At 37.7% G+C, this 27,747-nt stretch overlaps 1 protein-coding gene across 1 annotated transcript in view; it reads right to left on the bottom strand.

The window, feature by feature from the left end:
* The window catches only part of UTRN (utrophin), a 482,739-nt gene that overhangs the window by 38,867 nt on the left and 416,125 nt on the right, over positions 1-27,747 (bottom strand). The window contains exons 58-61 of the mRNA XM_065888619.1: positions 18,279-18,340; positions 16,544-16,618; positions 8,474-8,675; positions 2,327-2,412 (exon numbers count right to left, since the gene is read on the bottom strand). Coding sequence (XP_065744691.1) covers positions 2,327-2,412; positions 8,474-8,675; positions 16,544-16,618; positions 18,279-18,340 — 425 coding nt within the window. The remainder of the gene's footprint in view (positions 1-2,326; positions 2,413-8,473; positions 8,676-16,543; positions 16,619-18,278; positions 18,341-27,747) is intronic.

The raw sequence follows: 27,747 nt of genomic DNA on the forward strand, positions 1-27,747 counted from the left end.
GACACTGACGTAAGCCATTGCAAAATCAGCGTTCAGTTGGATACCAACTGACCCAGAACAGCACCTCTGCCATTGAGTTTGGAGAGCAAAGTGTCTTGAATATTAATTCCGACAAAGAAAGTAATAATGAGGAAGTGTTCTGATACCACTAGGGAAATCAAAACTGGAATCAGAGTTGTTAAGGACCTCAAAGTAAAAAGCAAAACAAAACCCCAGAATATTTCCAGAGTCTCAGTACTCTGAGGAAAGATTTAAAGATTTCAACCCAAAGATTTCTTATTTAATTAAGTTCTAAATGGCATACTTCATGGATTAAATTAAATATCAGAAATTTTCATTGCAGGGCTTCTGCTTCCCCTGCTATAATCTGAAAGTTCAATGTGGAATTATACAGAGTATTATTTCCTGACATTTGTAGAAAGAGTATCCACCGTAGTACGAGTGTATGAGTACATGTATGCTGAAATACCTCTTCATTTGAAAAATTATATGCTTCAGAAATACGTGTGAAGGTAGGGGTGTAGATAAAAGACATTTTTTTGTATATTGCATAGAATTTGGTTTTTGCTCTAAAACTACAGCCATCATGTTGTAACTCTTTCTTTTGGCCTCAGATTACTCTAATAATCAGCTTGAAAAACGCAGGGAGGAGGCATCGTTGATCTAGAAAAACAGACCACCCTTGCATTTTAATAAGATTCATGATAAACTTTGAGGTTGGATTTGCACTCTTTTCAGAGTAAGCGAGCACCGTAACATAATTGTTACTTTCAGAGAACCCTAAATTCTTTTAGGAACACATGAAAACCCCAAATCACTGTTGATTTTTTTTAAAGTCCTTTTCTAATTTGAAACACTGATGTTTTCATTAACATTTTTCTTTCCCACTCATTATAGAAATAACTTTTTTAGCTTTGAAAATTATATCTTTTGACAATTATAATGCTGAAGACAATTTAAATTCTAGATAAGTGCCACCAAGCAGAAGCCTGTGCAAAGCGTTTTTCTGCATGGCTTACTAGGTTCTGACTCCATCAAGGCACCTCGCCTCCTGATCCTACAATCAGCTTTTCGCTTCATTTTCGCTGACATTCTTGTCAAACTATCTAAAAAAAAACAAGCCACCATGATCTAGCCCTGGAATTCAAAAACAAATTGCTTCACAGCCATCCCAGAAAATAAAAGTATTTTAAAATGTATGTATGTTCACAGAAGATGAAGAACCTAGAATTTATAGGACCTGGGATCAAATATTTTCCTGTTTTTGGTATCTCTCTATTCATGAAATATCCCTCTCCCTCTCCCTCGAAGGTATGGATATATCTGTACAGAATCATATGAGGCCATGCATGGCAGGATCAATTTACTCACATTTTATGGATAAAATTAAATCAAAAAATTACAGTAATTAAGAGTTTGGAGACATAGCAGCAATTGCTACCATTTATTCAACAACTGCTATTTCTAGGTATTTTTCACATATGATCTCTAGCAGCTTTCAAAGCAAGAATTAGTAGCTTCATTCTTTGTTGAAGAAAATTCACTAAATTTCAGCTCCCTGGAATGTGAAATGGGAATCTTATTACTACCTCTTAGCTGTCGGTATTCAGTGGAATTGTGTAACCTGCCCAGAGTCATCCAGCAGCCACTAAGTGGTAGAGCTGAGATTTGAAGGCAGGTCTCCCTGGCTCCCGAACCTGTCCCTTTCCAAATGTCAAGATGCCCTTCATTAACTGACAGCTAAAAGGTCACCACTGATTTATTTGGTGAATAAGAACAAATATAACAAAACTAAAAAATATATCACTTTATTTTCTTATACTATAAAATATAATTATTTGTCTCACTGTGACTATAACAGTTCTAGTCCACGCTGATTTTCTTAAGCATTGGAAATATACGGAAATAGAAAAGGTTTGGGCTTTAGAGTCAGAAATATCTACGATCTAATTCTAGCCCCACGATTCACTGTCTCTACAGCCTTGACTAGATTTCTAACCTATCCCAAGAATTATTTTTTTCAGCTGGAAAATGGAAATCACAATGCCTACATTATGGGGCAATTATGAATTAAATGAGATACAATCTGCAGTCAGTTCTTACTCCATCAATGCACCTCACATCTTGATCCTATAATCAGCTTTCCATTTCACACAAATTCACATCACTTTGCGCTGACACCCTTTGTCTAGCCTCGTACATGTATGATCGAGGTTAAAAAAAAAAAAGGAGCTATTATTACTAGCAAATCATATAAAGTAAGTCTCTAATAAGTTGTTATTATTATTACTAAAAACATTATTGGTATAAGAAAGGTCTTACATACATCTGTATTTTTCTTCTAAGAGACCTTTGGAGAGAGAGATCAATCCAATCTTCAGACTCTGCACTCTTATTTTTCCAGTCCGACCCCTGAAATTATAAGAATCTCAGTGTGTTAGATGCATTTAAAACTGTATACAGTATGCTAATTATTTCTGAATATCTATTTCCTTGAGGCTAAATGGAAAAAAAATTGCATCTTAAAAATGCAACTTTCTATTCACTTTTATTAATTAATGTTAAACCCATACCATAAGTTCATGACATATTTTAATAGTATATTTGACTTAGTCTGGAAGAATATACAGCCTGAAGTCACTTTATGTACAACATATGAACTTGGAAGAACAAAAGAAAGTAAAATGAAAATGCTAATTATAAAGCTAAAAATATTTCATTTTTATAAACACTATGAATTAAAATCTGTTAATAATTATAAATGCAAGATTCAAACTAATAGCTAGAGATATATATAATATGCATGTGACAATACAGCAAGAAAGGTATAATGATATATCTAAAAACATGTAAGAAAACTGACTGGAAAATTAACTATATGTTGAGGGCTATAACTTGTTGAATACTTAAAAACTTCTCGTCTTCATTGATTTTGATCTCTGTCAATGCAGTTTCTATAAATTACTACTGCAATTATAATAGTCAATGATCTTAAATACACAGGTATGCAATATTTATTTGGGGAAATATCAAATTATAGTTAAATACAAAATTTATTAATTAATTAACACTAGAAAATAGCTTCATATTATGCCAATGAGAGATCATTTCAATTTCACTTATAATTTGACTGGAAGAATAATTTTATCTTTAAAAGCATAGAGTTATATTTACTCTGTCTTTTAGCAAAGAATAAATGAGTTGTTTACCAAATGTCACACTGTACTAGATCCTGGGGCTGGGGAAAGGGAAATGCAGAAGCTACAAAAATTAATCCATGATCCTTGCTATGAAATAACACAGTCCAGAAAAAAGTCAAGATATAAAGATTTCTATCTTTATTATTTCATATAAACAGGATCAGTTTTCAGTTTGTTTTTACTGTTAATTTTCTTATGATATGTTTTCAATACACACAAGTACAACACATTCAAAACCTATAACTAAATGTTTACATAATTACTTGAATACTTAAAATTTAGTAATTCATACTATTTAAAAACATATAAATATTTGTACCATGTAACTTTAATTTTAAGCATCCTTATTGTCAAACTGTATTTAAGTCTGGCTCGTTGATATTTTTACTATTACTACTAATTGATATCTTTCATTCTCAAATTATAAATACTCAAGTTTCTGTAAACATACAATGACATATAAAGTATGAAATAAATAAAAAAGGAAAACATGCTTAGGGATTGGTAAAATGTATTTTCAAAATAGTCCCTCAGGGCTTCCCTGGTGGCGCAGTGGTTGAGAGTCCGCCTGCCGATGCAAGGGACGCAGGTTCGTGCCCCGGTCCCGGAAGATCCCACATGCCGCGGAGCGGCTGGGCCCGTGAACCATGGCCGCTGAGCCTGTGCGTCCGGAGCCTGTGCTCCGCAACGGGAGAGGCCACAACAGTGAGAGGCCCGCGTACCGCAAAAAAAAAAAAAAAGTCCCTCAATAGCCTAGAGTTTATAATCTATACTAAATCATACCCAACAAACATATTGAACCCTTGCTATGTATGTGTACAACATTCAGAATTGACCTATAAAATAACTAATACTTAAATTTTAAAATAAATATAGCCATTATAAGCAGAAACCTAAAGTTTATATACTCATTTCAGTTTCCCACAATTATAGAAATACTAATTCCAAATTAACCTTAAACTGAGCCATGCTATGAAGTGTGTTTCTATTTCATATTTCTTAGGTGTTTCCTAATTATCACACGAAAATAGACTATGTCTGTTTTCTTCCCTCCAAAAATCAGGAAATTTTATTCTCTGTACACAATCAGACAATAGACTTGAAGGAAATAACAAAAGGCTGTGCAAATAGACTAGTACATGACTGTGGCTAAGGACAAAGTAATCCCTTAAGGGAAAAAAATATCAAACTGGTACGTTTTGGAGGCTGATCTCCAGTCTTTGGTGACAACACCAGAAGGGAACATCATCAGGAAGACTACTGAAAATGTCAACCGTCCATTCATGGCACCACAAACGATGATAAAGGCTTACTGTGATCCCAGCATTGTTCTATGTTCCATAGGACCAAGAGAAAAGTGTTAGGACATGATTCCTACCCACGACTAGCTGGAGAGGTGAGACAAGGAAACAACTAGAGAATCATAAGAAAATATTAGACCAATCTTACGCACGGAAGTAAACGAGATAATTGTGGCTGACTAGTCATTAATGATTGGTGGTTCGTCTGAGTAGTTATTAGTCTCACAACATTTGATAGAGAAGGTAAGTCTAAAATCAGACACTGAAGGCACGACACAGCTGGATTGTCCTGACGAGGAGAAAGTAGATTATCATAGGAAAAGCCCGGACAAGGGGACAGAGGAAGCGGATGTGAGCATCAGAGGCAGGATTCATCAGGTACAGCGAGAACTTGCATCAAGAGTAAATGGTTGATAAACTTGTCCAGGTTATATGGAGCCAGAGAATAGAGGGCTTTGACGTTAAATAAGATATCAGAATTTGAAAGGTAACAGGGAGTCAATGAAATTTATTGTGAGTGACATAACACAATATTTAAGTATTTGATTCCCTTATAGTTTTCATAAGTAACTCCTGAAATTAATTCAACCAGAAAGATAGGTACCTTATAAATAAAATTATATCCGCCTTGGAATAGTGGGAAAAATGACTTAACACTGCATCAAACGAGGTTAATATTCTCTGCAGGGACAAAAATATTTAAACCAAGAAATCCAGACTACTGATTTAAATCTTGATTTAAACAAATTTAATTTCCACTAAATTTAGAAAGAAGATTGTGGAATGAAGAGTTTTTAGCCCAGGAAGATGAAGACTGAGAGAGGTTGTGAACTCATAAATGGAATCAGTTTTATCTTTATAGTTTATAAAGTCCTTTCTCTATATATATTAGTTCATTTGCCCTTCACAATCACTTGTGTACGTGAAGCAGAGCAGATATTTTTATCTCAATTTTTCAGATGAGAAATTGAGATGCCAAAAGTTAAGCAGCTGTCAAGTTTTAAAGCAAACCAGAACCAAAAATTTGGATTCTTGTCCTCTACAACAGAAGAAAATAGACTCTTTTTTCAGACAATTCAGAATATTAGGAGTTGGGTACATGTTAAAAGCTGAAAGAAACAGTAAACAATATAATTTATAAAGTACTATCTTTCTTAGATATGGCAGTATGGTAGGAATAATCAAGTGATTATCAAAAAAGCTGAACATAGTTCCATATCTACTACTAATATGCAGTAGGTGGCTATGGATAAACTGTCTTATCTCACTTGGTCAGTTTCTCAATCAGTAAAATGAGGAGGGCAGAATGGAAGATCCTCAAAGTCCTTCTGCTTCTAGAATTCTAGGATCTCCTGTGTGTGCATCACTCATTAATTCAAGAGCTGGCTGAATATATTTCAAGGGCTGAAAATACCAGGTCTGGCTGCAACCAAAGCAGTGTAGTAAAAAATACTGCACAAAGCAATGCAGTAAAAAATATATGGTTAATAGATGAATGTCAGATTAACTGAATGAATGGACAGGTTAGATCATGGTACCATTTCCAAGGTTCAGAGACTTCTTAGGGGTCCATAACGTCCTGGTGCATTGGATGGAGTAGATCAAAATTCCATCAGATTCTCAAAGGAAACTAATGACTTGAAAACAGTTAATAACTCTTGTTTGGATAAAGGAATAAGTCTTAGTTGCTAGAGAAATTTAGGTAATCAACTCTGGCCATCTGAGACTACCATCATATGGTAACTATACTTCTTCCTTAGGTTAATTCATGATATTCCTCTCCAAGGTGGAAAACTCGACTGAATGGACACTGTTCTAACCTAGCATGGTCTTTGCTATATTTCTTTGGCATGGAAGGGAGATAAATCCTAAAAGCTTTTTGTCCTTTGAAAAGGAAAATTTCAAGATACTGTCTTTCTAAAGAAGAAACAATATCTCCGTGTTGCGTTTCTCACGTGCTCACATTTGACTGTAGAAAGTGAAAATATGCCAACATTTAACTCCCTAGAATATGACTTACGATGTTTCACATACTGCTTCCTTCCCAACTAAGTGACACTATTCCCTTTGGGCTGTCCAGTGAAAACAGCATATATATGCGTTATGGGCTGAGTTACATCCACCTAAAATTCATGTGTTGAAGTCCTAACTCCCAGTACCTCAGGATGCAACTATACGTGGAGAAAGTCTTTAAATAGGTAATTAAGTTGAAATGAAGTCATGAGGGTGGCGACTAATCCAATATGACTGGTGTTCTTATAGAACATTAGGATACAGACACACACAGAAGAAAGACCATGTGGGAACACAGGGAGAGGACACCATCTATAAGCCAAGGAGAGAGGCCTCAGAAGAAACCAACCCTGCTGACATCTTGACTTTGGACTTCCAGTCTCCAGGACTATGAGAAATAAATTTCTGTTGTTTAAGCCAACTAGTCTGTGATACTTTGTTAAGGCAGCCCAAGTAGAGTGTTAGAGCCACAGATAATGCCGAAGCAGGGTGATTTAACATCTTCTCCAGTTCTTCCCTAAAACATGTCTCAAAATACACACCTCTGGCTCTACCATACTCCATAGAGCTTAATGAAGTCCTTAACTAAGTATCCCATGACTTTAGCATTCTTCCTGGGACATAAAATTAAGTTATAGGCTTTGTAGTTAAAACACCTAATTGACTAGTTATTTTAGTGAATTTACTATAGAAAATGTCTCTTAGAGGTTTAAAAAATTGAAGATCAACTTAACAGTGAATTAATGTTAACAGTCATATTTTACCCTAGGAGTATAAAAATTTGCCTTAAAATGAAATGTACTGAAAGATATCACACAGGGAGGTAGTAAAGCCCACATTCATCATGGTAACAGAGATCCATGCTATCTGTTCTTCAGTGAGTTTATTAAGAGCCTCAAGCACACAATGGCTATTTGATTATTTTTTAAAAAGACACTGTTATGATATTTGTCAGTATTGAAAGATAAAAGATTTTTCTAATCAAAAGAATAAATGAAATTTTAATTAACTGAAAGCTCTTGAAAGTTCTTGCATCTATCATTTACTTCTTATACAGAATCAATCAGCTGCTAAACCATGTGTGCATTTATGAACTATCATCTATCTTCTTTCTCTCTAAATCAAATAAAAAACTGATAAGCACAAATTTTCATACAGCTAATTAACAGAAAATAAAATTTAGAGTTCTAATTTTCTTATTTCATCTTTGCATACTTTAACCCCCTACCAGAAGAATGAATAATTCTTAATGTTTCAGAAATATCAGCCCACAGCAGGTCTTTCTAGAATTGATTATTTTACAAACGCATTGTCACATTTCAAAAAGCCAAATTAATGGCAAATGAGTTATGCTGAAAGCTGGGAGTGCTCTTTATGTAACAGTGAGCATCTAATTAAATTACAGATATTGGAGTGTCCTATAGTATAAATTATTTAAAACACCATATATACACATAACCACCACTGCAATAAAAAAAGCTAATACCAAAAGAGAAATTAAATCCTTTTAATTGCCAAATTGCTCTTAAGTTGTCATACAAGAAATGCAGAGTGGATTATTATGAGCCAACAAATTTTAAAATTCATAACAGTAACTACAAAATTTTGTCTTTTGAAAAAAGAAATACTATAAAACATTATGGAGGAAGGAAATCGGACTTCTTTCCATTAGGTTTCCCCTAGCATGGTGACTAAAAAGACTACAAATTTGACAGCCTTTATAAATTGAAGCAAAATCTTAAAAATCGTAGATGGACATTCTTTTTTGTTCTATTGTTGGTTAAGAGCTCAATGTTTGGAAAGTCGTTCCTTTTCAACAATTAACATAAGTATTTCCACTGGGAAAAGGACTTTGAAAGAAAGTATTTTCTTAAAAATTCACTTAAAAAATGTAGACATTTTGCACTATCAACATGTTTCACCCAATGACTGTATTTTAATGGGAAAAAATGCACTTACGTATCATATACATTGAGTAGCCAGTTGAGACACATATCCACACAGAGAGGAACGTTGACCAGATTTTTATGCATTTGTTCAAGGCCATCATAAATTGTTGTCAGACAGTTGATGACATCTGGAACACTAAGAAGCTGATCGTTTTGGTTCAGCTTGTGCTGTTTGAAAACTTCATTTGTTGTATTCAACTCTAAGAGATCCACTTCAGGTGAGAAAAAGGAATATGCACAGTCATTACATTATAGAACAACACTGAAACAAAACCACTGCCAGTCTTGAGTTTTTAGCTTGATTCTTCAATTTAAGAATCCATCCTTTTTAGCTAGTTTCAATTTTTAAAGAAATAAACAGCATTTCCATTCTTACATCTCTAAACTCTTCTTTTATCCACATCTCTTACGTTTATGCTTTTGAACCTAAACTCTGCCACTTTTCAATATGACCTCGCTTTTCACTCTTTGGAATGTAAATTTTTCCACCTTTACTTTCGTGGCTTTCCTCTCTTCAGCTTCTTTGTACTTTTAAATGTAGGAAAGGCATAAATCTCTAAGTCTAATCCTAACGGTAGAACAGCTAAAATACGACACTGCTCTTTTTCCTCATTTTTGAGAACAGCCAGCTCACCTCTCATTCATCCTTTATATCACTGTGTAACTATCATTCTTAAACAGTTTCTCCACATGCACATCATGAGATACAAAGTTCACTGAAGATATTCCGTTAATAAAACAGGTTTGGAGAAAAATAACCGTTCTCCGCCACCTACTGAATCAAGCCTGATCTGTAAGGCCCTCAAAATCTGGCTCTAACCTGGGTTGCTTCCCATGATCCTTTGGCACATAGGCAACTTGTAGCTAGGTAGGATTAGAGGAGGTTCACAGTACAGGTCCACCCATCCACGGCTCTTCATGTATTTGCTCGCATTCCTTGCCCTTCATGGACAGAACCTCTACAATGGGCATGGCTGGTGCTAGACTATGCAGGGTGGGCACATAAGGATAAAGTGGAGCCCTGCTCTCGAAGATGGCCAGTCTGAGAAGGAGGATAAGCATACTGATAATTTCACTAAAAGGGGTGGAAATGCCCTAAAAGAAGAAGACGGAAGTTTCTATGAGAGCTGTTACCACTAGGGGAGTGGAAGCAGCCTAGAAAAAGCTCCCTGGAAAGGTGGGATTTGAAATGGACCTTAAAAAATAGCTAAGATAGGGCTTCCCCGGTGGCGCAGCGGTTGAGAGTCCGCCTGCCGATGCAGGGGACACGGGTTCGTGCCCCCGTCCGGGAAGATCCCACATGCCGCGGAGCGGCTGGGCCCGTGAGCCATGGCTGCTGAGCCTGCGCGTCCGGAGCCTGTGCTCCGCAATGGGAGAGGCCACAAAAAAGCTAAGATACAAGAGATCCATATAAAGCAAGGAAAGAATTCCAGGAAGAGAGAACTGCTCGAAAAAAGACAAAGAATTCAAGGAAGTCTGGGCAGCTCTGGGAACCGATGATGGCAGTGTGGATGGTGTGTGGTCACACATGGGTGGCACATAGTTACCGTGAGATAGACTCACCGAGCTCAGGGGGCAGGCCATGTTGGCCTAGGGGTGCCCTCCAAGGCCAGGAGGAAGAGTTTAGACAAAGAGAAGAACATTACATAATCTTTCCCTTCAATCAACTTTGAGTCATTCATTAGCTAACTGAAAACAGGAAAACATACTAGATTATCAAACTGCCATGTATCTATACATTTACTGAGTGTGGAGATGACTCTTCTAAATCTAAACATGTAGGTTTGGAAAATTACAGAACCACAGGAACTTTAGGTCTGCTCATGGAAATTACTGCTTTATAAAATTCTTCCCCATCTTCATACTTAACTTTTTAATGTTAAAAAAATAAACTTGGGAAAACATTTTTTTATATATAAACAACTACTTCCTCTTTGCATGATACACAACTGTTCCCTCACAAGCATGACATATTTTGACAGTTAAGTAAAATGAACAAACAGCTTCCTTTGTATTTTTCTATTTTTAACCATTGAATAACCACTAATTTTGAATTTTTTTAAAAAAATAAATTTATTTATTTATTTTTGGCTGCACTGGGTCTTTGCTGTGTGCGGACTTTCTCTAGTTGCAGTGCGCGGGCTTCTCATTGCAGTGGCTTCTCTTGTTGAGGAGCACGGGCTCTAGTCGTGTGCGCTTCAGTAGTTGTGGCATGCAGGCTCAGTAGTTGTGGCTCGCGGGCTCTAGAGCGCAGGCTCAGTAGTTGTGGTGCACGGGCTTAGTTGCTCCGTGGCATGTGGGATATTCCCAGACCAGGGCTTGAACCTGTGTCCCTTGCATTGGCAGGCAGATTCTTAACCACTGCGCCACCAGGGAAGCCCTAATTTTGAATTTTTTAAAGACACTTATGAAATGTGTCTACTCTAGCTGCTTAAATACCATAGAATGATTTTTTCCCCAAAATTATCTACAATGGAAAAGAACTGCTTTAAAATTATGCAGATTAAAATTATTTTTAAAACAACTCAACAGAGAGGTCATTTTTTTTTAAAAGAGAGAAAGACACAAATATAGAACACACACGTCTAGACAAAAGATCAGTCCGTTTCCTCTAGATGTCAAATACATCACTGGTAAAATTTCAGCTAATTACAAAAGTAACCTGTGTACGCTTCACAAGAGTTCGAGATGGTGTCAGAAAAAAAAAAAAAGAACCATCTGGAATTTTCATTGTCATTTTTACCTCATTTCTTGGCACTGTACACTATTTTCAATTATAAACTTCCAGAGGGCAGGAGTAAAATTCAAATTCATTCTTCACAGTACTTGACAAAGAGAAGTGCTTAATAAATGACAGTGGCCACAGAACTATAATTCCTCACAGATATAAAGAAACATATTCAAATACTGCCAAAATGCTCTAAGTTTTCTGAATTTCAACACTAATTATGCCAGCAACACAGCACTGCTATTACATCCCTACATGGCCTAAAGGTGACAAAAGACCAAATTCCAAAAAGACCACTTCCTGAATCAGGCTGTCCTTGTATTTCTTCTGGAAAAGCCTCCTTTGTGATACACTTTGTAGCTGTGACAGTAATTTGCCACATCCCACAGACTATTATGTCTTCAAGTTTTAGTGATTTACTCTGACACTTTGCCTTCGTGCTTAAGCCAGGAATACATCTCCCTGAAGTGTGTCACATTTAGGTACCTTTAAAGACTGACTACATTTAAGTCACAGAAAATTATGATTATCTCTTTTCAAAGGGAGACAAATGACAGCTCAGTCATGCAGCAAATGAAACAAATAGCAGAATCACTTTCTACCAACTTTCAGGCTTTTCTTTAAGCCCACAATGAGGCAAAGGGGGTTGAATGGAATTGGATCATCATTCCCCTGTTCTGCAAAGACACACACTGTTTAGCATCCGACCTTGGGCTTCTGTGACTCTCCTCCTCTCTGTTTGACTGTCCCTTCTTCGCACCTTTCCTATCTCCTCTTCCCCGGACAGCTCAGAAACGTCAGTGGCACTCAAGGTCTCATGTCTGCCCTTTCCCTCTATAAACCTGATGCTCTCATTCACTTTCATTACTACAGTTATTACTTCTCTCTGGATGACTCCAGGTTCTGTTTTCTCATCCTGATCTCCTGCTTGAATACCTGATCCACATTCCCGCTGCTTTGTTCCCAACCAGAGCTATAGTATCGTCTTCCAGGAATCTCCACCTTAATATGTCCAAATAAAGGTCTTGCCTTTTTGTTATGCAGAAATCCAGTAATGCTGTTACTACACAGACCATGAGTCTGCGAATCCCAAGATATCCTACCACGCTCCTTCTTGCACACCCTGCAATCTATCAAGCACCAAATCCTCCCAATTATTAGCTCTCCTTACAAATCCATGCCCTCATCTCCCCTCCTATGCTCAGCCTCCATCCCCTTTCACCTGAACTCTACTTGTCCTCTCTTCCCTTGGTCCTTTGATCTTAGATATCGTCTAACGCATTACATCCACGACTGGCCCTATGTCCTAACTTACACAAAACAGAAAACTGTTCTATAGCACCCCAATCTGTAAAGAAAATATCCAAACATTAAACACAACATTGTGAGAGCTTGAGGAACAAAAAACTAAGGGAATCAGAGAAGATTTCGTTAAAAATGACCTTAAAACTGGACCTAAACTGATTTTAAGGACGTTTCAGGACACTGGACAAACTAGCTCATAAGCTACTCCATTTAGACTCCATTATTACATGATGTTCCCTGAACTCCATCCAAGCCTTTGATTCTTAAGAATATAACTCCCTTCCTTCTTACCCTTGATTACAGCCATGTGCCTAAATCCTGTGCCTAAATCCTATGTGGCTTTTAGATCCTGGCTGATATACTTCCTACTCAAGGAAGCTTTGCCTTACTCTTCACAATGAAGGGAATCTCTGTCAGTATTTCCCTTTGGCTTCTCTGTTGCTGCCTAGCACATAAAGTTTTTAAATCAAAACACAAAAGAATATGTATAATACATATGTGTGGTCTAAACAAAAATAATAGGACAGGCTCCCATTAATTCATTACACAGCTATAGAAATAGGCTATCACTGTATGTTGGAAGCTCGTTGGAAAAATCTCCTTAATTACATCCCCTCACAATCACAGGGAGAACCACTAATCATTGTATTTCACTTTAAATTTCTGAAAGTATATATGTGTCCCTAAATAACAGAGCACTTAGTTCTGCCTGGTTTTGAACTATATAAATAAATGGAATCAAACGGTACAAATTTCTTCTGCTACTTGATTTTTTTCACGCAACTTTGTAATTCTAAGATTCAACCATGTTGATGCTGATTACTAGTTTATTTTTGCTGCTGTATATCATATTTATGAATATGCCAAAATGAAACAAATGTTACTATTAATAAGTGCTGCTATAAATCCTATACTTATTTCCTGGAGTACTCCGATAATTTTCAAACTCAAAGCATTCACCCATGGGGACTTCCCTGGTGGCGCAGTGGTTAAGAATCCGCCTGCCAATGCAGGGGACATGGGTTTGATCCCTGGTCCAGAAGGATCTCACATGCTGCAGGGCAACTAAGCCCGTGAGCCACAACTATTGAGCCTGTGCTCTAAAGGCCGCGAGCCACAACTACTGAGCCTGCGTGCCACAACTACTGAAGCCCGTGCGCCTAGAGCCCGTGCTCCACAACAAAGAGAAGCCACCGTAATGAGAAGCCCATGCACTGCAACAAAGAGTAGCCCCCGCTTGCTGCAACTAGAAAGAGCCCGCGCGTAGCAACGAGACCCAACGCAGCCAAAAAATAAATAAATGAATAAATAAATTTATAAAAAAAAAATCATTCACTTGTGTCCTAGGAGATTGCTCTGTGCCAGAGACTGTATGAGGCCTGAAGTGGAGAAGAAAGCAGACTCACCCCTCACATAGAAGATTAGTTCATTTGGAGAGACACACAGTAAGTAAGTAAATACATAGAATATCAAATATTACGACAAGTGCCACATAAGAAAAGAACGGAACCTATGACATGGAAAATCAGGAGTGACCTAGTTTGGAGTAGAGTAGCCAAGAAAGACTCATTAGAGACGGGTGAGTTAAACTAGGACCTAAAAAGGAAAAGAACGCACCAGCCACAAAGAGCTAAGACAGGAGCTCTTCAGGCAAGAGGAACAAAATACAGAGGTCACCATTTCAACGTCCACTAGAACTGTGAGAGCCCGCTGCGGGCCGTGGTGAACGAGGCGAATGGAGAGACTGGCCAAGGCAAAGGCCGTTCTGTGCTGAGGGCAGCAGGATCTGTTGTAAGCAAGGGGGTTGTGTCCACGTGTAACGTGCTATCTCCAAATTTGCGTTCCTTGAGTGTGGGAACCAAGTCTTTGTATATTGTTTTATCGCTTGCACAGTCTTGGACCCCGATAAATGAATGAACAATGACAGTAACAACAGTGTGCCCTCTTTGCTAGGACACTGCCGGGTGGAGATTCACGTGAAATGAGAGGCAACCGTTGACCTAAAGCAGGTGTCGACACAGATGGGGCAATCTTCCTCACAATTATCTGTCACACAAAGCCACGCAAGAGGTGCTGATGGGAGAAAAAGTCGTTACAGGCCATCATAAAGTTCTGGAAAAACTGGAGGCAGGTGGGATTAGCTTGTAAATGTTTCCAAAAGAAGTAAATTTTTAACAGAATTTGGGAGGACTAAAGGGTTACAGACGATTGCAGAGGAAGAAGGGTCAGGGCATTTCGAGTAAACAGAAAGGATGGGAGTGGAAGAAGCAGGTTAATCATAAACAGGTAGCTGGGTCAGTGGTGCCAAGGCCCCACTAGGAGAGCACTGGGGTCAGGAAGCAGCGGGGAAAGTGGCAGCCAGGTGGCCCTAAAGACATCACCTCGAACGTTTACAATCGAACACAACCCAGCATGTTTCTAAGTGTGCGTTACTGAATGTCGTTTAGTTTAGAGGTGGGAGGCATCTCTCTTCTGCTCCTCTCTGGTTTGGAGGGATGAGCTGAAGGAGTTTTTTCTTTAGGACTCAGAAGAACCCACAGAAGAAAACAGCAAATGCATTCATATGTTTATCTGCCCAGAAGTATTACTAAAAACTGGGCCCATGTTCACAGTGATACAAAGCAGTCTCCCATCAATGGAGATTCTGTGGCTGAGTCATTTGTCCTCATTTTATAGCTCATCAGGCCTGAGAAGTCCTTCCAGGTCTGTCAGCTAGATTCTGGACATGCAGCTGAGTCTCTTTCAAAACTGCTGTCACCCTGGCCCGACTGAGCTCACTGAAATCCCTTCTGAGTGCTCCTAACTCACTTCCTATTCCCTTACGGCTCAACGTACAGACCATGGGCCAGAGTGTGCTGGCTTTGTATTTTGAGACCGGTCATTCCGCCGTACTTGCTGTGACCACTACAACCTGCCAATGATTTCTGGGGCTCCAAGGATCACGGGCTTCCACGCCATCTCAGCCTCTCGTCCATCGCCTCATCTGGAGGTGTTTTTCAGTCCTTCAGACAGCTCTTCCACACGTAGCTTGTTTCTCTTATTCTAAAGTTTTGCGATACTATATTTTCTCGGAATGATTCTACGCTTCTCTTTCCTCAGCTCTCCTCATGTGACCAGCTTAAAATGTATTTCTAATTTCTACTAACTTACAGATCAGGTTTTTAACCTTAGTATATCATTTTTCTAAGGGTATTCTGCAAAGCTTCACTGAACAGCCTAGACATACAACAACTGTTCAAAGGCAGCAAACAGGACTATTTGGAATTATTCAAATTATGCTGTTGTAAACGTATAGGCAAATGTTACTTTCCATATTAACTAACTGACAAAGCCTAAATGTTCTTTGAGTAGACTCAATCATTAAAACTGCAACCACAAATAGAATCCAGACAGCTTAAATCTATACTCTATTACAAGCATTCATATATATACTTAAATTTAGGTTATGGGGAAAGGAATAATCCTTTAGTACGACTATCACAGACTATCACTCTGAACATACTCTCTACAGGTTAAAGTTCATGTTGATAACATTAAATGTCTCAAGACATGTTTAAATGAACACAGAGCCCTTTATCTAATATTCTAGGTACCAGTTCAAATTTGGGTCAGGAATGCCATTTTTCAGTGTTCCTTTATTATATGATTGCACTGAATCAAACTGTTTGGAATCCTACACTTCCAAATCCAAAGTACTAAAAAGGCAATGATCTACTACTTTGATTCCTTGATTTAATCCTTTTAAATTGGGCGGCAGCATAATTTTTGAAAAAGCTTTTAATGTGACTCCTGTATTTTGGTTAACTTCGTTCTCCAACTGAGAATGGCATATGCTCATTGGTTTTACTACTGCACGCATGCTGATGGTGCGAATAATAAAGCATTCATAGAAACACAGCCAACTCCTTGAGGGAGGTACACTGAAGATCAGATTAACTCCACAAACACATCACCCTCTTCATTTATCTTTGTCTTAAAAAAAAACAAAACAAAACAAGAAAGGCAATCCAAATAACAGAGTGATTAACTTTGGCAGAATAAACTCACAACATAGTGCTTTTTGTAGTCTTCGGATTTTGATGGCTGTACGGTAGGCAGAGAAACGTACATTATTCAGGTCAGCTGAAATGGGAAACAGAACACATTCAGAACATGCTTATGATTTAACTTACATTGAATGGCAAGAATATATTGGTTTACTTCAGTGATGGAAAAGTATTATGTCTGTTCACATGAAAAGGTCTATTCCTAAAATCTACAACATTTAAGAAAATAATTAAATGTTCATTAGCACCATGGTGAGATACTTTCCAAAGCAGTGCTACACAGATTTCAAGAAAGCATTTTCAAAAAGGAAATGGAGGGAAATGAGGAAAAGGAAACACAGCCTGTTGACTTTCCATGGCCTAATAAATACATCCCACTGTAGGCCAAGGGCCCTGCCTTCTCTACTGCTAAGAGGGATCCTCCTCCAGGGCATCTTCCCCAAGGACAATCAGTTTTCTGTCAACTAGGCTGTCCATTTCACTACTCACAAAGCTAGTCTTATTTCTATGCTCCTTCTGTCCTGATCGATTTGCTTCCTCTGCCCTTTTATCAATCTGGTTAAAATTATACTATAATCAATACTCAAATCTTTAGAAACAATAGATTAACTCCAGTTAATAATATTGTATCGTATATATAAAAGTTGCTAAAAGAGTAGATCTTAAAAGTTCTCATCACAAGAAAAAAAACTATGTAACTATGATGATGGATGTTAATTAGACTTAACTGTGTTGATCGTTTCACATATATACAAATATCGAATAATTACGTTGTACACCTGAAACTAATATAATGTTATATGTCAATTTTATCCGAATTTTAAAAAAATCTTAAAGATTTAGCATCAAGTTGAGAAAGAAAAGACACCGGAATTTCTTGTCTCCTTAAAGACAAGAGTATCCGTATGAGGGCCTAGAAGAGTTAGAAGAAAACTCAGAAATCATCAACGTTGGCCTCTTTGTTTTACCAACTAAACAATCCAGTGGCTTTTCTCTTGCTTGATCAACCTTTGCAGCTGTCCTCACCTACCCAAACAGAAGCTCACACAGAAGCCTGATATTTAAAGAGATGAAAAGGAGTGCCCCCTCCTTGCTGAAATGGGAGTGGGCATGAGAGCTTTGGGGTGCCACTCTCCCTCTCCAGCAGCACCTTAGCTCCCCCCAAAAGAAAACTCTTTCAAAGCCACTGGAATGACCTAAGGGAAGCAGCTAAATAATCAGTTCAAAGTCACATTCTACTAGAAATCTACAAGCTCATAATTCTCATCTCACGTGTTTTCATGCATTTTGATATTAAAATGAATTTAGCTTTTAATGACAACTTAGACAAAATGAAACTAGGCAAGCTAATTTAATAATATTTACTAAATAAAAAGTGAGCGAAAAGCAAATTTAAAGCACTGGATTAGAGGCTGCTGTACTCTAATTGTTTTTGTTTTCACTCAAAGCTGAAGTTTAAGATGACTCAATACGAGAGAGGTAAAACAAATTACACTCCTTTTAAAATCAACCTTCTTTGGCTCACACCATTTCAAACCCTGCATTCTCTTAAGAAGAAAGGTAAAATCTGTTTATTGCATTGCCCTTAGAAATTCAACGGCTTTCACATGCCCATGACATGATCCTTTAAACATAACATGCCATGTAAGGAAAGATGGTGACTAGTGTCCATTTAAGAATATTCAACTCTCAGTTGTTTAGGTTAATTCATTACTATTAACTAAAATAACACTCACCAAGAGATTGAAAGAGTTCAGTCATTTTAGGATGATCCCAAGAGGTTGTCTGTGTTTGATGACTGGAAAAAAACAGTAATATATTTAAATAAAAGAATGTATAAAATAATAACTGTCACACAGAAAATATGCAAATAGGATTTTTATTCAAATTTTTAAGAATACATGCAAAATTATCCCCCGATGGATCACTCAGAAACCTTATGCCCAGTTATTACTTAATATATGAAACAACAGATTTTTATTTGAGCAATTATATCATGAAACTATGCATGAAATAATTCGCTTTATCTATTTCAAAAAGCATTACAACTAAAGATTAAAACCTAGATATAAAATGTGACTGTCATGGACCCTGGAGACTCAGCCTTGATGTAGCCAGATCAGCGTAGGCTCCAGAATAATTCTACTCATGTTCCGTAGATATAGATTCTCATTCAGAATAAATCCTCTGAGAGCAGAAGTGCTCTGAAGACTTGCTAAACTTTAGAAGTCCTAATCAGATTTCTAAAGAACAGAGAAATAGTTTAACTGTGAATAACATCACCTCACAACCTACTGAGTCTTCCCCCTCTTTAACCTTGAGTCTTTCTTTCTTCAGTGTAAATGTGCCCTTCTTCCCCGTGGGGACTCACTCAGAAACCTAGAGTTGGTACAAAGCTTATCTTAAGTGAGTCAACAAATGCAGAAAGAAGCCTTGTCAGAGCTTCCTTTATCTGACTTAAAAGTAGCATCTTCTTGGAAATGAGGCTACCATAAAAATCCTCTCAGGAGAGTTTCAGGGCTATGAAGAAGACAAAAAACCACTAGCACCTGCACAAACAAACATTATCACAAACTTTCTTATCTCATGTTTGTTCTCCTAAAGAAACACATATCTTTCCTAAAGAAACCTACTGGTTCTTCTCATAGGAGCCTTTTCTCCCCAATTCCTTTCCCCTACTAAATTGAATATATAAGCCCCAAATTCCAACTTCCTTTTTGAGTTACTCATCACTGTATGTAGATTGCATCCATAAATAAACTCTGTTCTCTTGCTAATTTGCCTTTTGTCAGTTTAATTTAGAGGTCACCAGAAATTGAACCTAAGAGGGTAGAGAAAAAAAATTGTTTCTCCTCCCTGATATGCTCTTCATGAGTATCTGGATTCTCCACTCCCCTTACATATGTGTTTCTCTTTTGTCATTTTAACGTCACACTCCTCTCTCAGCTCTCAGACTTCCCTGGTTAATCAGTATTCTTTATAGGTATTGGAACAGTTTTCTTCATGATCCTTATTCTTCACTTCAGCAGCAAGATTTTATACTTCCTCTTTTTCTGTAAATTCCAAAACTAATTAGAAGTTTTGGGGAATAAGGTAAGGGTAATAATACAGATGAATGTAGTGCTTACGTTAGGTTCCTTCTTTGCGTGTGTGTGTGTGTGTGAACAGCTCTTCAGTGGGTCAGTGGCCTTATTTAAAAATAGTTTACTGTCCATTATCTAGGTCAGAATAGAGTAATAACATTTAATAGTACTCTGAAGACTTCTTGGATGACACTCAGTTTTTATAAAACTGTTTAGTAAGCTAAGTGAAATTGCACATTTGACAAGAGACAGTGATATTAAAATATTCATACAATCAAATTTCAGGGAAATTCATGTTTAAAACCTATGCAATATATCAAGAAGTGGGGCACATAACTGCGAAAAGAACATAATCGATGTTATTGTACACAGGTAACAGAACCCCCAAACAACTCATAATTTGCTTTGAAAAATACTTCAAGTTTAGATTTGAAATTAGGTATGTAAAATGTCCTGGAAATTCCAAAATCTCAAACAAAATAACTTATGTTCAATGTGAAGGTCTGTCTCTGCAAGAGTTGGAAAGTTGTCTGATTCCTCTACCGGGTTCCTGACACCAATGGGAAGGCAAATATTTCCAAATATTTTGCTACCAAACACCAACCAAATCATCATTCTACCCTTTGACTAAATATCTAAATTGCTCCAAAGACCACAGAGAAAGCACCAAAGCTGTGTGCCCCTATATTTTTACTGTTCATTCATAGTGTGGCCCAAAGCTCGACAGAAATGCAGAATCTCAGACCCCTAACTATATGGAACCAGAATCTTCATCTCATCAAAATCTCAAGTGATTCATTTGCACATTCAAGTTTGAGAAGTACTGACCTAAAGGGCTCCTAAAGCATGAATGAAAGTACAAAATAAAAAAGACATCTCCAAATTTTGCTAATAAAACAACCTCCTCCCTGCTATTAATAAGAATTAAAGAAGAAAAAAAAAGAATTAAAGAAGGATTTGCTGAAAATACAGTATAATCGAAAGAAATTCATCACAGGCTCCCAGTTTTAAGAGAGCCTACCAGTATTCACTTGATCTCTTGTCTCTTCTCTGGAGTAATTTCAATCCCCATAGCAACACTACTGCTCAGAGATAGACATCCCATCGTGAAGGACCAAACCAGGCTCGAGGACCAAACCAAGGCTCAAGAACCAAACTAAAACTATGAGTAACGCAGAGCCAACTTTATACGGAAACAACAAAATATAAGTACACTTTCTCTAGAATCGCAAGTGTTGCGCTTTGGCAAACAACCTCTATGGTACCACAAGGGACAAACACCACGAAGCAGTCAGACAGAGGACTGAGAATTCACTGAGAACACCCGCTTGCTAATGGCTCTTTTTACTGCAACCACCACTAGGAGCTGAGGGAACACACACATTTGGCAAACAGATGGAAGGAGGGAAACGGCACCTCCCTTTGTGAACTCAATACCAGCTGATTCATTAGGCAGAACTGCCAACGCTGAAAATAAACACAGCCTCTCGTTACGAAAGTACAACTGCAGCTTACCAAACAGCAGTTAAAACAAAAAAAAAGTAGTAGATGCAGTTGGCAGTTGGATTTTCTTTCTTTCATTCTTTCTTTTTTTTAAGTTGCGGGGAGGGTTTTAAAGCAAAATCCACACTCAATCCAAAGGCTCAAAGTATTTGAACAGCTGCAGATCGGTCAGCTCATCCTGCCAAAATGCTTCCACTCCTCCCAGAGGAGGCAACCAAAACAGAATAAAAGAAGCATTTTCCCCCCAAAATAACAACAGTTTAGGTTCTGGCCAATCTCAAATATACTCAAATACTTAATACTGTACAGCTCGATAAACTATAAAGTTGCAATTTTGTTCCTAAAGATCCTCTTTGTAAGAGGGAACAGACACAGGAATCTGTCCAAGAATAAAACAAAAAATTAAAAATCTAACCAAGCATCAATTAGGAGTTAAGTCCAAATCATATGAGGCAAACAACAGAGAGAATATGTAACATATAACTAACTAGGGTGCCCAGCCAGACCAGTTTTGCTTGCGTGGGGAAAAATGGTGACGCCTTTGATGTGGGCCAGAAATTAGTGAGTGATACACCTGTGTGGCTGAGATTATCTCTGGGCTATTTTAAACTCTGCAAAATGAAGAAAACTGATAGCAATGCAAATGGTATTTTGTCCACAAAAAATGCAAATTGTGTCCACTCAAATGCAATTGATTATTGTCCTGATGGATACTGACCTATTGGTCAGCTTTGCATCCATCCTTAATTCATTTTAGCATGCCTAACTTGACTATGAAGACAAGTACTTAGTATTCTCCTTGGAACCTGTTACAACTTCTTACCCATACCCTTATTAATTAGTGAGTTGAATGAAATCTTTGACATATGCTCTTTTTATATTTGTACAAGTCAAGATTTTACCTACTTTAAATTTTATTAAAATTAAAAAATTTTTTATTTTTAATTTAGATACAATTGGCATATAACATTGTGTGAGTTTAAGGCGTACAACATGTTGGTTTGATATATTTGTATATTGCAATACGATCACTACTGCAGCATTAGCTAACACCTCTATCCCATCACATAATCATCATTTCCTTTTTTGTGGTAAGAACATTTAAGGTCTAGTCTCTTGGCAACTTTGAAGTTTATCATACAGCACTGGTGTCTATAAATCACTGTGCTGTGCGTTAGATCTCCATTACCTAATTTTTAAAATTATCCTTCAACACCTGGGACAGTTCTGGTTTATACCTGCTGTCACATATGATTATTAAAGTGCCCCTGTACTCTTAAGTGTCCCAGTTGGGATAACACACGACCCTAGAGTTTATGGACTTCGAGGAAATATTAAACCAGTAAGATTAATAAGTAGCATATGCTTCTACCTATTATTATTCATAATGTATTCTCACAAGCCACAGAGAGTTAAACACAAATAAGATTGTACATCAATGAATAGAACACAAGGAATGTTGTGTCACAACACTGCCCAGTATATAAGACAATGAACCAACAGCAATTTACATGTAACGTTGATAAGATACTAATGTCTAGGCAAAGACTGCTCTGGGGAAGCTACTTTTTAAACGCATTTGTTCTCATTAGAGTGGTCTCATTTTTTCTATTAAAAGATTTTGAGATGGGATCCTGGTTATCCAAAAACTGACACTTTGCCAAACACACTTACTTGTTATCTATCCAATTTTATGTTTGAAACTGGATTTTGTGGGTTTTTCCATTTATCATTCCATTCCAATTTTAAAGGTGTATAAGAGAAAAAAATTGTAGGTGAGTGAGTTAATTAAAAATACAGGTGTGAAAAAAAGAATAGGTATAATGCTCTGGATAAGACAATCACAGAAAGAGAAATATTTCTTCTTTGCTGTACATAGTGAAAGAGAACACACTAGGTGAGGATGTATAACATTAATTACAGTAATAGTCTACTATTTGAGTGCTCAATTTGCACCAGGTACTCTTCGAAACTCTTTCCATGGGTAACCTCAAATCCAAACAATAATTCTGAGTTTGGTGCCAATATTATCCCCACTTTACAAATGAAGGAAACTAGGACAAACTTAGATAACCTGCTCAAGGTCACAGTTAGTAAACAGTGGAAATGGAATCTGAACACAGATGGTCTGATTTAAAGTCTGAGTTCTTAATATGGAAGTGTACTTGCACGATTGGGGTTTTAAAATATTTCTCATGAATCTGTCTAAATTTGAGTCTGAGGTCCATCATTATAATCATTACAAACAACCTCATCTCTCTTGCTTCTCTCACTCATGGCAAAACCCAAGCATGGATCAGCTCAATTACTTGCCTTCTCTGGACGGGAGCAGCTGTGCATGAATACAGCTGGAGAAAATCACTCAACAGACAGACTGATTTTACTTTAAGTATTTGACTTCAAACCTCAAATGTCCAAGTGCTGGCAAATGAACTGCATTCCCTAATAAATGTGCCTCCAGAGACCAAAACAACAATCTACTACAGCCATTTCTTTCCCCAAACCTAAGTACGTTTCCCGGCCTGCCTAAGTATCATTTAACTGGATCTCACACTTCATTGTAAAAACTAAAAACCATCAGACTAGAATTCCTTCATCTTCCCACCACTACACCAATAAACTTCCCTCCATCTGCCAGATTGTCTTTTTTCCCCCTTTTTAAAATGAGGAGTGATCCCCTCTCCTATGAAAGGTTCTTCCCAAAGATTTCTAAACAACTCTTGTGCAGTTAATCCACTAGTCTCAGTAAGACTAGTCTCAGAATGTAAATGTTGAAGGGTCTGCCATCCTTAATATCTCTCTCTCTCTCTCTCTCCCCACCCCCCGACAACAACATACCCCCTATCTTGCATCTATATTTCCTGCTAGCTAGCACCCCTTTTCTCTTCTTTGCAGACAAAATTCTCAAATGAAGAGTCCACATCCTCATGTCCCATTCAGGACTCAACCCACTTCTATTTGATTTCTAACCTCATTCCTCCACCCAAACTGGTCCTGTCAAAATTATCAGTAAACTCCATGTTGTCAAGTGCAATGCCTGCTTTTCTGTCTTCAGCTCGCTAGACCTCTCCTCACAAGTGGGGGGGAATAAGGAAGAGACAATAAACTTCACAAGTAAGTTACACAGTACAGTAGAAGCTGAGAGGTGCTGTGTAAAAAATAGAATCTCCGGAATGAAGTTGACACAGGTGAAATGTAGGCTCTTCGAACACCCTCTTTACATATACTTATACAAGTTATATATAGGAATCAAGCAGGGCTCCCAAGTAATCAAATTTGCATTCAGGTGACTAAAGCATAAGACAGAAAACACATTCTGGCAACCTGATGTGATGTCATTTATCTGAGTAATATCTTTTTAAAGACCTAAGAGGTAACATTTTGGAATTTTTAATCCCCTCAATCTTGGTTCCATCATGCATGAATATATGAAGAATATGGAATACTCCTATCAGTAATATTGATTCTTTCTCTGTGTGTGTGATTGTGTGTTTGTGTGTGCTTGTGTGTGTGACTAGGGTTGAGGGGCCTCTGGGGAGGGGACAGGGGTAGCCCATGAGAATGCTGTGCGAGGGTAAACGTTTATGTTCCTCAGGTTATATGTAACTTCTTGAACCTCACAAACACTTTCTACCATTCTCTAGTCTTTTAAAGGCAGAAAATCCAAGGTTATACTTTTAGAAACATAAGAATAAATCTAAGGGAAAACTTAAAGTTTGAATGTCAACATTTCAAGAAAAAAAAAAAACCCTTCTGTTCAAGATCCAAATAAGATAGATGATCCCACTTGACAACGGATATCATAAAAGCACAACATCTTCCTTAAGAAAATGCCATTGGTTTGTCATAAAAATGAAGACACAAATCAGGAAGACTAAATTGTAAACAATGGATAATTCCAAATCTGTTGGATTCAATTATAAAACTGCTGTTAAAGAGAAACAATAAGCCCAAAATGGAGTCACTTGTGCTACACCCCACCGAGACTTAATACCTAACCTCACTGTAGTTTCAGCCTCTCCCAGGAGTGGAATAAACCAGTCAGTCAGGAACGTCCTGGTCAGCACTAGTGAGGGAATCTATATAAGAAGACTATTGCATTCCCTTTCCCACAAAAGAAGATGACCTGGTCTGAACCAGTCCTTTCTTTTATTTTGCTAATAACTTTCTTGTTATCAGCCTCAGCCCCCCAGTTTCTACAAAAGCCTTCCATTTTGTACAATTCCTTGAAGCTCCTTTCTCTTTACTAGATGGGCTTCTGTCCCCAATTCATAGATCGTTGAATAAAGCCAATGAGATCTTTAAATTTACTCAGTTGAATTTTGCTTTTTAACAATGTACTTAAAATTATTTCACATGTAGGATACAAAATAGAAATTGTATTTATTTCAAAGATACAATCATGTAAAGGGCTATAAAGAAACACAGGCTACAGCACACCCCAAAATACAAGTGTCAATACCCCAGGCATGAATGATAGAACAAGACAAGGTTTGTTTGAGTTTGTTTTTAAGTAGAGTAGTAGGATTAACGACCAAAATGGATATGCCTGGGTGTGAGATGAGATTCAGGTGACACTTGTTTTGAAGGCACTGGAAGACTGTCTAGAAGAATAAACACAATAAATGCTGGGGAGCCTCTCATCTGGTAATATCTCTACATGGGCCCAGAACTCAGAGGGAGTCCCAATCCCACCCAACTCTACCCTCCTGTCTCTTTAAACCCTCAAACTAGGGAGAATCAGACCATCAACCAACACTCCTGCAGGTCGTCTGTTGTTGCCCTGGAGAGCCCTGTACACTCCTGCTTGGGGGTGTTAACCGCAGGATTATGTTCCCACCAGAGTTCAGTTTATCATTGTATCCTTAGAGTTTGTTTTCAAAGCTGAATTTATATCATTTAGTTTTTTTAAATTTAACTACTTTATCTCTTTCACATATATTTTTAAATGAGAAATTAATTCTAATTTTTTCTATAGAGTTGTATTGAATCTTCTATTGTATCATTTCAGCTAATAATCAGTACAGAAAAAGATATTCTATTTATTTCACAATTTTCACATTATTACTTCTGTACTATTGCTAATTGTAATGACTATTTAAAAATTTAATCAGTACAAATTCAAGTACAGATATCTTTTATTTTTCCTTCCCTTAATGACCCCTCAGTGATCTTCCCTGTACCGTATGGTAGACCTTTATTAATTGCATCCCTGACTCTAAAAATCACACTGTGTAGTAAGGCTGATGGTACTGTTATAATTCAATGTAACTGAGTAATCTAGAAGATTCCAAGCCAAAATTCCACTTCATAGTTATAATAACTCCGGCACCAGCAACGTATGGATCAATGGCAGGAAAGATGGTATCTTCTTAAGTCCTGAACTAGTCAATGTATTTCTAAGACAGTGTCAACTCCACCTAAGTTACCTCAACAAACTAGGACACTGGTAGATAATCTAGTAGTTGCCCATTTGGGGCTGCTGCGCAGCAGGCGGTCTCCTGCTTAGTTTTCTAGTAAGATAAGGTATGCTCCTCGTTTGTCTGAAGCTGCCTCCAGCTCCAGAAGGTTAAGCGATCCCAAGGTGCTTACGTTCTTTCATAAAGCAATTTTATTCTTACCTCCTCATCAGCAGAGTTGGCCCAGTGAGGTTTCTTTGTGTTTTTTTTTGCGGTATGCGGGCCTCTCACTGTTGTGGCCTCTCCCGTTGCGGAGCACAGGCTCCGGACGCACAGGCTCAGCGGCCAAAGCTCACGGGCCCAGCCGCTCCATGGTATGTGGGATCTTCCCGGACCAGGGCACGAACCCGTGTCCCCTGCATTGGCAGGTGGACTCTCAACCACTGTGCCACCAGGCGAAGCCCAAGGCCCAGTGAGTTTTAAACATTTATTTTCAAGAAAAATAAAGTCACAAACCATTTCTTGGAAAAACAGACTCTCCAGTACATTCTCTTATATTTCTATTTCATTTATTTATTTATCACTAAAACCAAAAACACAAGCCCCATTTCTGGAAAGAGACTCAAAGTGTGTCCCAAGACTTCTCCACTTAAAATTCTGGAACCGAAAAAGATGCCCTCTCCCATCATGATTAAGGAAGAGGAGAGGGATGAAGGCTGCTCTAGGAAGCCTTTCAGAGACAACTAGCTTCCATTATTAGAAATACCTTTGTTATGGATTTATTTTGTTCTGGGATGAGTTTCCTTAACATTTAAAGATAAAATGCTTTATGTTAATTTCTCTTTTTGCTGTTGTTATACCTATACATTTGTTAGCTTTGATTTTCCAGTGAAGCTGGATATTTGAATTTCCCATTGCTGCCACTCCTCTCTGCTCTTATTTAGGGAAGAAATATTTCACCTACATCATCTAAGCAGGGTTCGCAATTCCTCTAAAGAAATAAGCATTAATTCTCTCCTTTAGACTGTGCATACATGAGACAAGTATAGGCAGTTTATGCAAATAAATCGCATGACTGCTATAAAGAACAACTACTTGCTCTCCAAGATTTCATTTGTAACTATAAACTACGTTTTTTTTTTCTAGCAACTGATGGATTAGGGCAATAGAGGGTACCCTTGGGAGGCAAGACATGGGTCTAAAACAGCACTGCAGGATTA

The sequence above is a fragment of the Phocoena phocoena genome, chromosome 12 (genome assembly GCF_963924675.1).
Source record: "Phocoena phocoena chromosome 12, mPhoPho1.1, whole genome shotgun sequence".
NCBI classification, from domain to species: Eukaryota; Metazoa; Chordata; class Mammalia; order Artiodactyla; family Phocoenidae; genus Phocoena; species Phocoena phocoena.